Source organism: Callithrix jacchus, chromosome 10, assembly GCF_049354715.1.
Source record: "Callithrix jacchus isolate 240 chromosome 10, calJac240_pri, whole genome shotgun sequence".
NCBI classification, from domain to species: domain Eukaryota; kingdom Metazoa; phylum Chordata; class Mammalia; order Primates; family Cebidae; genus Callithrix; species Callithrix jacchus.
In genome coordinates, this window is record NC_133511.1 from 124,374,236 (window position 1) to 124,388,614 (window position 14,379).

At 54.2% G+C, this 14,379-nt stretch overlaps 1 protein-coding gene across 5 annotated transcripts; it reads left to right on the forward strand.

The window, feature by feature from the left end:
- Nucleotides 1–762: 762 nt before the first annotated feature.
- ANKRD13D (ankyrin repeat domain 13D) lies at nt 763–13,892 on the forward strand. Of its 5 annotated transcripts, none has more exons than XM_035263470.3 (15): nt 763–1,022; nt 1,459–1,656; nt 1,733–1,888; nt 3,190–3,235; nt 3,313–3,456; nt 3,703–3,892; nt 10,606–10,672; nt 11,049–11,130; nt 11,346–11,407; nt 11,490–11,620; nt 12,421–12,578; nt 12,699–12,815; nt 12,905–13,068; nt 13,148–13,239; nt 13,530–13,892. In XM_035263470.3, exons 1-15 carry the CDS (start codon nt 933–935, stop codon nt 13,741–13,743), a joined length of 1,911 nt encoding a protein of 636 aa, XP_035119361.1. In that variant the 5' UTR covers nt 763–932; the 3' UTR covers nt 13,744–13,892. The 5 variants fall into 5 exon arrangements, with proteins under 5 accessions (XP_035119361.1, XP_035119362.1, XP_078197685.1 ...); XM_035263471.3 differs by having other exon boundaries at nt 1,764–1,904; XM_078341559.1 differs by having other exon boundaries at nt 1,521–1,656.
- Nucleotides 13,893–14,379: the final 487 nt, after the last annotated feature.

Below are 14,379 nucleotides of genomic sequence, written 5' to 3' on the forward strand. Positions count from 1 at the left end.
GTGGAAGGGCCAGCCCCGATTTCGAAACTCGCCTTCCTCTCCCGATGCTAGCAGCCGAGAGCAGCCTCTGCAAAAGGGACTCCTGCGTAAGGCCGGCGAAGGAAGCCGTTCACCGCGGGCGGTCCTCCGCCAGGACGGCTCTTCCGCCGCCCGGACCTGCGACCCCTCTCCCCGAACTCCTATCCCTGAATAAGGGCTCCGGGGGCCGCCCCCGGCATCGCTGGGCCTGCAGACACCGGCCGGGTCCCAGGGAAAGGTGCTTCCCGCTCAGCCGACGAGCACTTAGTGGCGTCGGCTAGTGGCTGTGCTCAGTGATACGAGGGGAGTCGGGTCCCCCGACTTCACCCGCACCCTCTGGCAGAGTCGGTGCCCGCGAGACCTGGGGTAGGAAGACCGGGGGAGCGCGAAGGTCCGCGGGTGAAACGCAGATACCTTGGCGGCAGCAGGACGGCGGCCCGCGGCGCACGCGCGCGCACGACCGGAGGCCCAGTCCCCGCCCCTCCCGGGACCCGCCTTCCCCCTCGGGACCCGCCGAGGTCTGAGCAGGGCTCAGGGCGCCTCCTGCGGGCTGCGGGCAGAGCTGTACCCGGGTCCCGCCCTCCAGGCCGCCCCAGCGGACCCGGGCCCGACTGAGGCCGGGGAGCAGACCCAGGGCCGAGCATCTCCTCGGGCGCGCGCGGTTGCCTCGGGCGCGCGCGGTTGCCCCCGGCGCGCGCGGGCCTGGCCGCGGTTGCCATGGTTGCGGGGGGCGGGGGAGCGCGCGAAGCCCCGCCCCGCCCCGCCGCCCGCGCTGCAGCCGCCGCCGCCGCCGCCGCCGCTACTGCTGCGGGGGCCGCGGGGGTCGCAGCTGGGGCGCGGCCCCGAGGGGTGGCGAGGGGGCCGCGCCAGGCCCGAAGCCGAGGCGGGGCCGGAATGAGGCGCTGAAGCCCAGCATGGCCGGCCCGGGCCCCACCTTCCCGCTGCACCGGCTCGTCTGGGCGAACCGGCACCGGGAACTAGAGGCCGCATTGCACAGCCGCCAGGTGAGGCCCCACCGGGGCACCCGGCCCGTCCCCCAGGCTCCCCACCCAAGGCTGTGGTCTCCGTCCTGGAGGCCGCCCGCCCCTGCTCAGCTCCACAGCCACATCCTGGGCCTCCCTCCCTTGCACGATCCGAAGCCCAGGTCACCTGTCCCTAACCCGGAGCCTCTGGCCTCATCTCCACCGCGCTGAGGCTCACCCTGCTCGCCTGCACTCGCTTCTGCATCCCCACTGAGCCAGGCTGAGGACAAGAACTCTGGTCCTGGTCACCAGGCTCCACCAAACTCCTGACATCCTGCACCTCTGCCCGACCAGGCCCCACTGCCAGGCCCTGGGCTCTGCCCCTGCCCTCCTTCCTGCCCTCTCCTCTCCCCTGCCAGGACATTCAGGCCACCCTCTGCCATCTCCCTGGCCAGTCCACCGTCCTTGTTTCCCACAGCGATTCCCAGCCCTGCTTGCCCTCTTCTCTCCTGCCCTTTGTGAGTGTCCCATCTCCCCCAGCACGACATTGAACAGGAGGATCCCCGCGGGCGGACCCCCTTGGAGCTGGCCGTGTCTCTGGGAAACCTGGAGTCCGTGCGAGTGCTCCTTCGGCACAATGCTAACGTGGGCAAAGAGAACCGCCAGGGCTGGGCAGGTACTGCCGAGGACAAGGAGCTCCCCTGAGACTGGCAGGTGGGGGGCAGTGAGCAACCAGGCCTGGGGTCATCCAGGGGGCTCCCCTCAGCAGCCTGGTGCCTGCAGTCCTGCAGGAGGCAGTCAGCACTGGAGACCCCGAGATGGTGCAGCTGGTGCTCCAGTATCGGGACTACCAGAGGGCCACGCAGAGGCTGGCAGGCATTCCAGAACTGCTCAACAAACTTCGCCAGGTACAGCAGGGCACAGGTATGGAGGTGGGTACCATGGCAGGGCACCACCCTGGTTACCGTGCCAGGTCTGGCCTTGGAAGGGCACACAGTTTGTGCGGTGTGCTTCCCACCAACAGCGAGGAGATCTGTCTATCTTGACCCCAGCCCAGGGTCATATAGAAAGAGACACCCAGGCTCACGTGGGAGAGACTGGGTCTTTTGGAAGAGAAGTCTTGCCAGCTATGAGCCTCCTGAAGAATGCAGATTACCTGGAGCAGGGACTTCAGGTTGACTCGGTAGATAATGGCCTGAGCCTGTGGAATACCTGCTACCATGCACCCTTCTGGAAGCACACAGAGGGGCCTGGCTGGCAGAGTATACTACCTCATGCCCCCTACTCCAGGGGAAGGCTCGGAGGGGGCCACTCTAACCCGTTTACAGAGGAGGACTCTGAGACCCAGTGGAAGCAAAAGCTGTCCCAGGGCCCTGCACAGGCTGGTGGTCGGGCTGAGGTTGGCCCTCCACCTCCAGGTGCTTACAGCCTCATTGCCCGAGGACCATTGTCAGGCCTCTCCCGGGCAGAGGTTGGGTGTAGCTGGACCATGGCGGTGCCTCAAGACTTGATGAAGGGCAAGGTGTTGTGGCTCCTGCTGTAATCCCAGCACTTTGGGAGGCTGAAGCGGGTGGATCACTTTGAGCCCATGAGTTCGAGATCAGCCTGGGCAACATGGTGAAACTCCTGTCTCTACAAAAAAATAAAAAAATAATCTGGGAGTGGTGGCACACACCTGTGGTCCCAGCTACTTGGGAGGCTGAGGTGGGAGACTCACCTGAGCCCAGGGAGGCAGATGTTGCAGTGTGCCGTGATTGCCCCACTACACTCCAGCCTGGGTGATAGAGCAAGTCTCAAAAAAAGGAAAAAGCCGGGCAGGGTGGCTAATACCTGTAATCCCAGCACTTTCAGAGGCTGAGGTGTGGCGGATCACCTGAGGTCAGGAGTTCGAGACCAGCCTGACCGACATGGAGAAACCCTGTCTCTACTAAAAATACAAAATTAGCCAGGCATGATGGCATGCGCCTGTAATCCCAGCTACTTGGGAGGCTGAGGCAGGAGAATTGCTTGAACCTGGGATGCCAAGGTTGCAGTGAGCCAAGATCGAGCCACTGTAGTCCAGCCTGGGCAACAAGAGAGAAAACTCTGTCTTAAAAATATATATATATACACTTGATGAAGCGCTGGGCTAGCCATGGATGAGGGGCTCCTGGGCCTGCTGGACCCGGTACCAGGCAGGGCCCTGACAAGCAGCTCTGGTCTCTCTTAGGCCCCTGATTTCTATGTGGAGATGAAGTGGGAGTTCACCAGCTGGGGTGAGTGGGGACCTCGGCTCCCAGGGATTGGGGTGGGGCTTTTGGGAGATCCTTGGTGACCCCCATGCACCCTGCAGTGCCCCTTGTGTCCAAGATGTGCCCGAGCGACGTGTACCGCGTGTGGAAGCGGGGTGAGAGCCTGCGAGTGGACACCAGTCTCCTGGGCTTTGAGCACATGACCTGGCAGCGGGGCCGGAGGAGCTTCATCTTCAAGGGCCAGGGTGAGCTCGGGAGGCACTCACTGCAGTGCCTTGGCCCTCAGCTTCTCCTGAGGCTTGGGAGGACAGTGCTATCCTTTTGTTCCACTTTCCAGATGTGGAAGCTGAGGTTGGAGGTGGAGGGGGATCCAGGGGCCAAGGCCGACCCACTTGGCAGCAGGCGGCTGAGGGTACATGATAGCCCTCTCTGTGCTGCTGGCACCCGACACTGATTGGCACCCCCTCTGTACACCCCCTCGCCGCTGGCAGAGGCAGGAGCCCTGGTGATGGAAGTGGACCATGACCGGCAGGTGGTGCACGCAGAGACGCTGGGGCTCACTTTGCAGGAGCCTGAAGCACTGCTGGCGGCCATGCGGCCGAGCGAGGAGCACGTGGCCAGCCGCCTCACTTCTCCTATCGTCTCCACCCACCTGGACACTCGGAATGTGGCCTTCGAGAGGTCAGTTGGGGCCTGGCATACAGTGGGTGGGATGGGGACAGATAGTAAGGGTCAACACTAATGAGGGCAGGGCTATCCTTGAAGATCCTGGTTGAGGCCTCTGGGTGGCTGAGCCACTCACCGGGGGCTGGGCAGGTGGGTTGTTGCAGCCCGGGTCTCACCCAGACTGCCAGGGTGGTCGGGCTCCTGTGGCCGCCTTTGTGGGGAAAGGTGAGGTCAAGATGTTCATGTGTGTTCCCGTAAAGACAGCGATTTAGGCTGCGGTTCCAGGCAGCTGTTTGCACCAATGTTGGCTTGTCTTTGGTGCGGCTGTGTTGGGGGCAGAGTCCTTTGTGGGTAGCCTGGGAACCTGACCCTTCCAGCCAGAGTTTCTCTCACAACACATGCCCCTGTTGCCTTAACAGTCAGTGGAAGCATTTAAAACGAAAGCAGAGCCCAGCTTTCCGGAGATGCAATCCCATATACTGTGCCGTACACACCACCCGTTTACAGACGTAGTTTCATGACTTCTGTAGATTTATTCACAGGTTCGTGCATCACCACAGTCAACTTTAGAACATTTTTATCACCTCAGGAGGAAACCCCTACCCTTGAGCTAACTCTTCACCAAACTGCTCATCCCTCTCCCAGTCCTAAGCGGCCACTAATCTACTTTTTGTTTCTGTAGAGTTCCCTATTCTGAGCTCTCATCTGAATGGAAGTTTATAACATGTTGCCTTTTGTGTCTGGCTTCTTTCACTCAGTAGAATGTATTCAAGGTTCATCCAAGTTGTGGCATGTAACTACTTCCTTCCTTTCAGTGGCCATTGTGTGAATATATCACACCTTGTTTATTCATGAACCCATCAGTAGACATTTGGGTTATCTGCATTATTTGACGATTATGAATGATGCCACCATAAGTATTCATATGCAGGATTTTGTGTAGACATATGGTTTTTTTTGTTTGTTTTTTGAAACAGAGTTTTGCTCTTGTTGCCCAGGCTGGAGTGCAATGGCGTGATCTCGGCTCACTGCAACCTCCGCCTCCTGGTTTCCTGCCTCAGCCTCCTAAGTAGCTGGGACTACAGGCACGTGCCACCACACCCAGCTAATTTTTGTATTTTTAGTAGAGACGGGGTTTCAGCATGTTGGCCAGGATGGTCTTGATCTCTTGACCTCATGATCCACCTGCCTTGGCCTCCCAAAGTCCTTGGATTACAGGTTTGAGCCACTGTGCCTGACCGACATGTGTTTTAATTTCTCTTTCATGTATTTTCATTTCTCTTGGGTATACGTCTAAGAGTGGAATTGCTAGGTTACCGATAACTCAGTTTTTAATTGAGGAACTGCCCGGCTATTTTCCAGAGGAGGTGTACTGGTTTACATTCCCACCAGCAGTGTGCGAGAGTTCCAGTTTCTCCACATCCTCATCAACACTTACTATTCATTCATTTGTTTTGGAATCTAGCCAGCCTAGTGGGTGAAAAGTGATTTTGATTTCCCTTTCCCTGATGACTAATGAAATTGAGCATCTTTTCATCTTTTCTTTTCTTTTTTTTTTTTTTGAGATGGAGTTTCGCTCGTTACCCAGGCTGGAGTGCAATGGCGCGATCTCGGCTCACCGCAACCTCCGCCTCCTGGGTTCAGGCGATTCTCCTGCCTCAGCCTCCCAAGTAGCTGGGATTACAGGCACGCGCCACCAGGCCCAGCTAATTTTTTGTATTTTTAGTAGAGACGGGGTTTCACCATGTTGACCAGGATGGTCTCGATCTCTTGACCTTGTGATCCACCTGCCTTGGCCTCCCAAAGTGCTGGGATTACAGGTGTGAGCCACCACACCCGGCCAGCATCTTTTCATGTGCTTTGGTCAGTTTTGTATCTTCTTTGTAGAAATGTCTATTCAGATCATTTGCCCATTTTTTATTTAATTTTATGTATTATTTTGAGACGGGGTCTGGCCTTGTCATCTAGGATATAGTGCAGTGACATGATCATGGCTCACTGCAACCTTGACCTTTCAGGCTCAACTCCTCCAAGTAGCCGTGACTACAGATGCATGCCGCCATGCCCAACTAATTTTTAAATTATTTGTAATTATTTTATTATATTATTTAATTACTTTAATTATTTGTAGAGGCAGGGTCTAAAGACTGGTCTTGGGTGGTGGCGGTGGAGAAAAAGAAAAAAAAAGTCTGGTCTTGAACTCATAGGCTCAAGCCATCTCCCTACCTTGGCCTCCCAAAGTGCTAGGATTACAGGCATGAGCTACCACACCTATCCCTTTACCTATTTTAAAAATTGAGTTGTCTTTTTATTATGGAATTGTAAGAGTTTTATAGTTTTAGCTGTTACACTTAGATCTTTGAGCCATTTTAAGTTAATGGTTGTATATGATGGAAGGTTCTCTTGCATGTGACTATCCAGTTGTCCTAGCCCCCTTTGTTGAAAAGACTATGCTTTTCCCATTGAAAGGTCTTGTCACCCTTGTCGAAAATCAGTTGACCATACATAAATGGGTTACTTTCAGACTCCCAGGTTAGTTCCATTGGTCTATGTGTCTGTCTTTATGCCAATACTATACTGTTGTTTTTTTTTTGCCAATCAGTTTGAGCTTATGAGGTTGCTCAGGTTAGCCTTGAACTGATGACCTTGCCTTCGCGAGCACCATGACCTCCGGCGGGAGCCACTTTGGACCCCTAATACTATGCTGTTTTAATTACTGTTGCTTTGTAGTAAGTTTTGAAATTGGAAAGTATAAGTCTTCCTACTTCGTTTACTTTTTCAGAGTTATTTCACTATTTTGGGAACCTTGCATTTTATATGAATTTTCTTTTTTCTCACAACCCATGGTAGGCAGAATATATGAACTCTACATACAGTTTGTCAGTTTCTAGTCAGATGGGCTTCTGATAGGGTTTGCACTGAATCTATAAATCAGTTTGGGTGATAGTGCCATGTTAACAATGTTAAGTCTTCTAATCCATGAACATGGGATGTTTTTCCACTTATTTGGATCTGCTTTAATTTCTTTCAACATTATTTTATAGGTTTCAGGGTGTAAGTTTTGTACTTCTTTTGTTACGTTTATTCCTAAGTGTTTTATTCTTTTTTGTTTTGTTTTGTTTTTCTGAGGTGGAGTCTCACTCTGTTGCCCAGGCTGGAGTGCAGTGGCATGATCTTGGCTCACTGCAACCTCCACCCCCTGGGTTCAAGTGATTCTCCTGCCTCAGCTTCCCAAGTAGATGGGATTACCGGTGCCCACCACCACACCCGGCTAATTTTTTTTTTTTTAGTAGAAACGGGATTTCACAATGTTGGACCGGGTTGGTCTTGAACTCTTGACCTCAGGTGATCTGCCCATCTTGGCCTCCCAAAGTACTGGGATTACAGATATGAGCCACTGCACCTGGCCACTAAGTGTTTTATTCTTTTTATACAATTATGAATCAAGTATTTTTTCATTTTATTTTTTAATTGTGTATTACAAATGTATAAAAATACAATTGATTTCTGTATATTGAGCATGTATTCTGCAACACTGCTGAACTCATTTGTTCAAATAGATTTTTAGTGGATTCCTTTCCTCAGTTTTTTTTTTTTTTTTTTTTGACATATTATATTATCTGGCCAGGAACAGTGGCTCATCCCTGTAATCCTAGTACTTTGGGAGGCAGAGTGGATCACCTGTGGTCAAGAGTTTGAGACAAGCCTGGCCAACATGGCAAAACCCTGTCTCTACTAAAAATACAAAAATTAGCTGGGGGTGGTTGCACACACCTGTAATCCCAGCTACTTATGAGGCTAAGGAAGGAGAATCGCTTGAACCCAGGAGGTGGAGATTGCAGTGAGCTGAGATCATGCCAATTAGATGCCTTTTATTTCTTTTTCTTGCTTAATCGCTCTGGCTAGAACTTTTTTTTTTTTTTTTTGGCTAGAACTTGAAGTAGAATATTAATTAGAAGTGGTTAGAGCAGGCTGGTAGTAGTGGCTGATACCTGTAATCCCAAAGTTTGGGAGGCTGAGGCAGGCAGATCACTTGAGGTCAGGAGTTTGAGACCAGTCTGGCAAACATGGTGAAACAGCATCTCTACTAAAAATTAAAAAAAAAAAAAATTAGCGAGACCTGGTGGTGGTGCCTGTAGTCCCAGCTGCTTGAGAGGCTGAGGCACAAGAATTGCTCGAACCCAGGAGGCAGAGGTGGCAGTGAGCCCAGATTGTGCTACTGCACTCCAGCCTGGGTGACAGAGCAAGACCCCATCTAAAAAGAAAAAAAAAGTGGTTAGAGCAGTATCCTCATATTGTTCCTGATCTTAGGGGAAGAGCATTCAATCTTACCAGTAAGTATGATATTAGTTGTGAGTTTTGGGTAGATATCCTTCATCAGGTTGAGGAAGTTCCCTTCCATTCCTAGTTTGTAGAGTGTTTTTGTCATGAAAGTGTGTTAGATTTTTCAAAATGCTTTTTCTGTGTTTATCGATATGATCATGTGATTAAAAAAAAAATCTATTGATATATTACATCGATTGACTGGGGTATTGAACCAACCTTGCATTCTTGTCATAAGTTCCACTTGTGGATGGTGTGTAGTTCTTTTCATATGATGCTAGATTTGGTTGGGTCATATTTTATTGATGATTTTGTGTCTACATTCATAAGCGATATTGGTCTGTAGTTTTTTTGTGATATATGTCTGGTTTTGGTATCTGAGTGATGCCTCATAAAGTGGGAAATGTCACCTCTTTATTTTTTCAAATAGTTTGTGAATAATTGGTATTAATTAGTCTTCAAAAGATTGGTAGAATTCAGTGGTGAAGCCATCTGGGCCTGAGCTTTGTGTGTGTATGTGTGCATGTGTGTTTGTAGTTTTTGTTGTTGTATTTCTCAATCAATCTCTTGACTTGTTATTCTTCTATTCAGATTATCTGTTTATTCTCAAGTTAGTTTTGATAGCTTGTGCTTCACTAGGAATTTGTCCATTTCATCTAAATTATAAAATTTGTTGGTGTACAGCTATTCATCATATCCTTTTATAATGCTTTTTTTTTTTTTTTTTTGAGACGGAGTTTCGCTCTTGTTACCCAGGCTGGAGTGCAATGGCGCAATCTCAGCTCACCGCAACCTCCGCCTCCTGGGTTCAGGCAGTTCTCCTGCCTCAGCCTCCTGAGTAGCTGGGATTACAGGCATGCGCCACCAGGCCCAGCTAATTTTTTGTATTTTTAGTAGAGACGGGGTTTCACCATGTTGACCAGGATGGTCTTGATCTGTTGACCTCGTGATCCACCCGCCTCAGCCTCCCAAATGCTAGGACTACAGGCATGAGCCCCTGGGCCCGGCCTTTACATGTGTTGCGTAAGTTTTGATATGTTGTGTTTTCATTTCTGTTTATCTCTGAATATTTTCTGATTTTTCTTTTATTATTTGAGACATTCGCTATTTAGGAGTATGTTGCTTACTTTCCACATATTTGTGAGTTTCCCAAGTTGTTTTTCTGCCACTGATTTCTAATTTCATTCCATTGTAATTGGAAAACATACACTGTATTACTATCCTTTCACTTGTATTGAGGGTTTCTCTTTTTTTCTTCCTTTCCTTTCCCCCTCCCCCTCCCCCTTCCCTTTTCTCTTTCTCTTTTTTTTTTAATTCTTTGGCTCTGTCACCCAGGCTGGAGTGCAGTGTCTCGATCTTGGCTCACTGCAGCTTCCGCCTCCCTGGTTCACGTGATTCTCCCGCCTCAGCCTCCCAAGTAGCTGGGACTACAGGCGCGCACCACCACACCTGGCTCAATTTTTGTATTTTTAGTAGAGATGGGGTTTCACTGTGTGAGCCAAGATAGTCTCGATTTCCAACCCTGTGATCCACCTGCCTCGGCCTCCCAAAGTGCTGGGATTACAAGCGTGAGCCACTGCACCTGGCCGCATTGAAGTTTTCTTTTCTTTTTAAAGATGAGGGGGTTTCACCATGTTGGCCAGGCTGGTTTTGAACTCCTGACCTCGGGTGATCCACCCTCCTCGGCCTCCCAAAGTGCTAGGATTACAGGCGTGAGCCACCACACCTGGCCAAGGTTTTCCTAATGGTCTAGTATATGGTCTGTCTTGAAGGGTGTTCCGTGTGCACTGGAGAAGCGTTTGTGTTGTTGGGACTGGGTAGAGTGTTCTAACCTGTTTATAAAGTCTAGTTACAGTGTTGCTCTTATCTTCCGTTTCTTGGTTGATCTTCTAATTGTTCTATCCATTATTGAAATCAGGGTACTGGAGGCTCCAACTGACATACTTTTTTTTTTTTATGAAAAATTTCAAACATATGAGAGAAGAGAGAAGGCACTTACTCATCACTATATCAACATTTTACCAATCTTACTGAATCTACCCTTCCTCACCTTTTTCTTTTTCTTCCCTAGAGTATGTCACAGCCCATCCCAGACGTCCTAATGTTTTAACAGTAAATGCTTCTGCACAACTCTGAAAGACAAGGACATGTCTAAACCCAGCCCCAACGCTGTCATACCTCACAAGTTTCATGCTAATTCTTCAGTGTCTTCTAGTCCCAAGTTCATGCTCAAGTGTCCCCAGCTGTCCAGGCACCCTCTTCAGGCTCCTTCATGTTTCACAGTGACAAAGGACCCTCAGAGTTGGGCACCCAGGGCAGGCTCATCGGAGGGGGTTTGGAAAGGAAGGCTTTGAGCAGGGTGTGAGAGTGCAGGTCCTCACGAGCTCCTGTTTGTTCTGTTTCAGGAACAAATGTGGTATCTGGGGCTGGCGGTCTGAGAAGATGGAAACTGTTAGCGGCTACGAGGCCAAGGCAGGAGGGGCTGGCGGTGGGGGCCGGGGGTAGATGAGGTCCAGGAACTCGGCTGGTCTCCACATCCATCCCAGAGTAGCCCTTGGGCTCTGGAAACCCTGAGCAGTTGTGGGACTCAGTGGGCCTGAGTGCCCAGCCCCTGCGGAGTACGGAGGGCTCACCCATATCACGGGCCCCGCCCAGGGTACTGAGATCAAGTGAGGAGCGTGTTCCTCTTGACCCTGGGCCTGCACCTTCTCACTGTAACTTCCCAGGGTTCAGACCCTGCCACCTCCTCCACCTGCCTCTGGGACAGCGGGACTTGGGTTCTGCATTGGTGAGGCTGTGTGGGGAGCAGGCTCTGAGCCCCCAGCTCCCTCTATTCCCTGCTCCCCAGGTATACAGTGCCACCAACGTGGAGCTGGTGACACGCACACGCACGGAGCACCTCTCTGACCAGGACAAGTCGAGGAGCAAAGGTAAACCCAGGTGCGCCTGCCTGCTGCCCAGTCACACCGTGCAGTGGGGTCTCCCTGGCCAGGGACTAGGGGCCAGAGTTTCCTGGGATGAGCTGGGAGGTCTCCTCATTCCCATCTGCCCCTCTTCCCCCGGACAGGAGGCTCCCAGGGCGGAGGTAGGTAGGGGCAGTGCGAGGGTGCTGGCCCCCTCATGGGCTCCCACCTCTTCTCCATAGGGGGGAAGACTCCGTTCCAGTCCTTCCTGGGGATGGCCCAGCAGCACTCCTCCCACACTGGGGTGAGCCGGGGCTGGGCTGAGCCTGGGCAGGAGGGTGCCCTCTGTCGCCCTGATTGCTGAGTCTGCCCTGGGACCCCCACAGGCCCCCGTGCAGCAGGCGGCCAGCCCCACCAACCCCACGGCTATCTCCCCTGAGGAGTACTTCGACCCCAGCCTCAGCCTGGAGTCACGGAACATTGGCCGCCCCATAGAGATGTCCAGCAGAGTACAGAGGTGAGGTCTAAGAGCTGGCTGGGGACTTGCCTCGGGATGGGGGCCCTCCTGGGACCCCTGAGCTCTTGCAGGCCCCTGTCTGGACCTGTCATAGTGAGGGGCACACTCACTCAGCCAGCTTCTCTCTGGACTCCACTCCTGGAGGGCAGGAGTCCTGTCTGCCTTATCCATGGTCCTCAGCCCTTAGCAGGGGGCTTGGCACAGAGAACAGGTGGCTTGTCCTTGATGAATGGATGGTTCGCTATTTAATTTCATGAGTATCTGCTAGGGCCAGCATGACAGTAGGAAGGGCCCCCAGCAGTGTGGCCTGGGAGTGGAGCATCCGCCTGGCTGGACAGAACAGTCACGCCTGCCTCATGAGGAGCGCTGAGCAGGTGTAGCTGGTAACAGCGGGCACAGCACCTGCACAAGCCCGGTGCTCTCCCAGCCACCTCAGGAGTCTCTTAGCCACCCACGGTCTCTGGGATTTGAACCCTGGACACAAAAGTTCGGCACCATGTGAGCTGGTGGCCAGCTCTGGGCTGAGGCAGAGAACAGGGCTGTGGGCCAGGCCCAGGGAGAAGCCCACAGCCTGGCACCTGGCCTCCTTGTCCAGACCAGATGAGCAGGCGTGAAACCCTCAGGAACCCCAACCTGGGCCACGTAGACAGGACACCAGCTCCCAGGGGAGGCTGGCAGTGGCATCTGAGCAGAGCAGGGCACCTTAGGCCAGGCAGAAGGCGGGTAAAGGAAGCTGCCCACTGGTCAGAGTGGAAGGGCCACCAGCGGTGCCTCACCATGTCCTGTGGCTGGCTGGACAGGTTCAAGGCAACGCTCTGGCTGAGTGAGGAGCACCCACTCTCCCTGGGTGACCAGGTGACACCCATCATCGACCTAATGGCCATCAGCAACGCTCACTTTGCCAAGCTGCGTGACTTCATCACCCTGCGCCTCCCACCTGGCTTCCCCGTCAAGATTGGTGAGAGGCTGGCCCAGGAGGGGGACACCTCAGACATGGCGCCCTCCCCATGGAGAGCTGCAGGGGACGGAGGCGCAGGTGGCTGTCTGCCGAGGCTCAGGCGTGGCTGTCTCCTCACAGAGATTCCCCTTTTCCACGTGCTCAATGCCCGAATCACCTTCAGCAACCTGTGTGGCTGTGATGAGCCCCTGAGCTCCGTGTGGGTGCCGGCCCCCAGCTCTGCCGTCGCAGTGTCAGGTATCCCTGTGGGAGGAAGAGGGAGGCTGCGCAGCTTTCTGGTCACCAAGCCCTGTGGGTTGAGCGTGGCCCCTCTGCTACCTGCCTAGGGAGCCCTTTCCCGTGCGAGGTGGACCCCACCGTGTTTGAGGTGCCCCAGGGGTACAGCGTGCTGGGCACGGAGCGCAGCGAGCCCCTCCGAGATGAGGACGATGACCTGCTGCAGTTCGCCATCCAGCAGAGCCTGCTTGAAGCAGGCACCGAGGCAGAGCAGGTGGGACTCGGGCAGGGTGTGGCTCTGGCCTCTGCAGCCACAGGGCAAAGGTGACAGCTGTGGGCTCCGATGGCTGCAGGTGACTGTCTGGGAAGCCCTGACCAACACCCGGCCTGGTGTCCGCCCTCCTCCCCAGGCCGCAGTTTATGAAGAACAGCTTCAGCTGGAGCGGTGAGGCCCTCATGGTGCTGGCTGGGTCCCTGCCCCCCAGCCCTGGCTTGTGGGGAGGGGGGTAGCAGGAAGGTCCTAGGACCCTAGGCCCTCTGCAAGGCCACCCTCCAGCAGCACTGTCTGCCGCCAAAGGTGGCATGACGGGTGGGGAAGCAGGGCCCTGCCTTGTCTCCTCTCCCTGCCACCCTGTCTTTACCCTTGTCCTCTAAAACCAGTCCCCAGCCCCTTGGCTTCTGCCCCAGCCTTGGTGCTCACCAGCCTGCTCTTCCCTTCCATGCCCTGACTGGAAGGGCCCTCCAGGAAAGCCTGCGGCTGTCCACAGAGCCCAGGGGCCCAGGATCCCCTCCCAGGACACCCCCAGCCCCCGGCCCACCCAGCTTTGAGGAGCAGTTGCGCCTGGCCCTGGAGTTGTCTTCGAGGGAGCAGGAGGAGCGGGAGCGGCGCGGGCAGCAGGAGGAGGAGGACTTACAGCGGACCCTGCAGCTGTCACTTACCGAGCACTGAGCCACAGCCCCTGAGAGGGCGCCCAGCCACTCCCTGCCCGCTTTTCTAATTTATTTATTTATAAACTCTGCTGCTGAGCTTGGGGCCTGGAGCCCCAGGGATGGGTGGGCAGGGGAGACAGAGATGGAAATAAAGAGACTGCTGCAGCAGGGCTGCTCTGCTGACTGGGCTGGAGCCGTGGGGACCCTGAAGGTGGGGCGCCAAGGAGACACTGGGAGGCCGCCCGGACCTGGGCTTGAATCCTGCCCACGGTCCCCTTAGCCTGTCTGAGCCTCAGTTTCTTCAGTTGTAAAGTGAGGCGACCACCCCCCACCCTCTGCCCCTCAGGGCTGAAAGGAGCTGGTGAGAGTCGTGTCCTTACCAAGCAGGCGTCCTGTGAATGTCAGTTCCCCCTCGCGGTCCCACCTGCTGGGGATCCGGTTTGTCCTGCCTCCCAGCCTGGCCTTACTGGAAACCCGCCCACGCGCCCGTTGGAGAGGGAAAGCCTGGGTCCCCAGACCCCATTCACCTCCAGTTGGGAAGAGCCAGGCCTGGCCCTGACTGGGGCGAATTCCCTGCAGGTGGCTTTGTGCAAGTCACTTCCCTCTGCGCAGCTGGGAGCCCCGCCTTGGTCGCCTCCGAGGTGGGCGTTTCCTG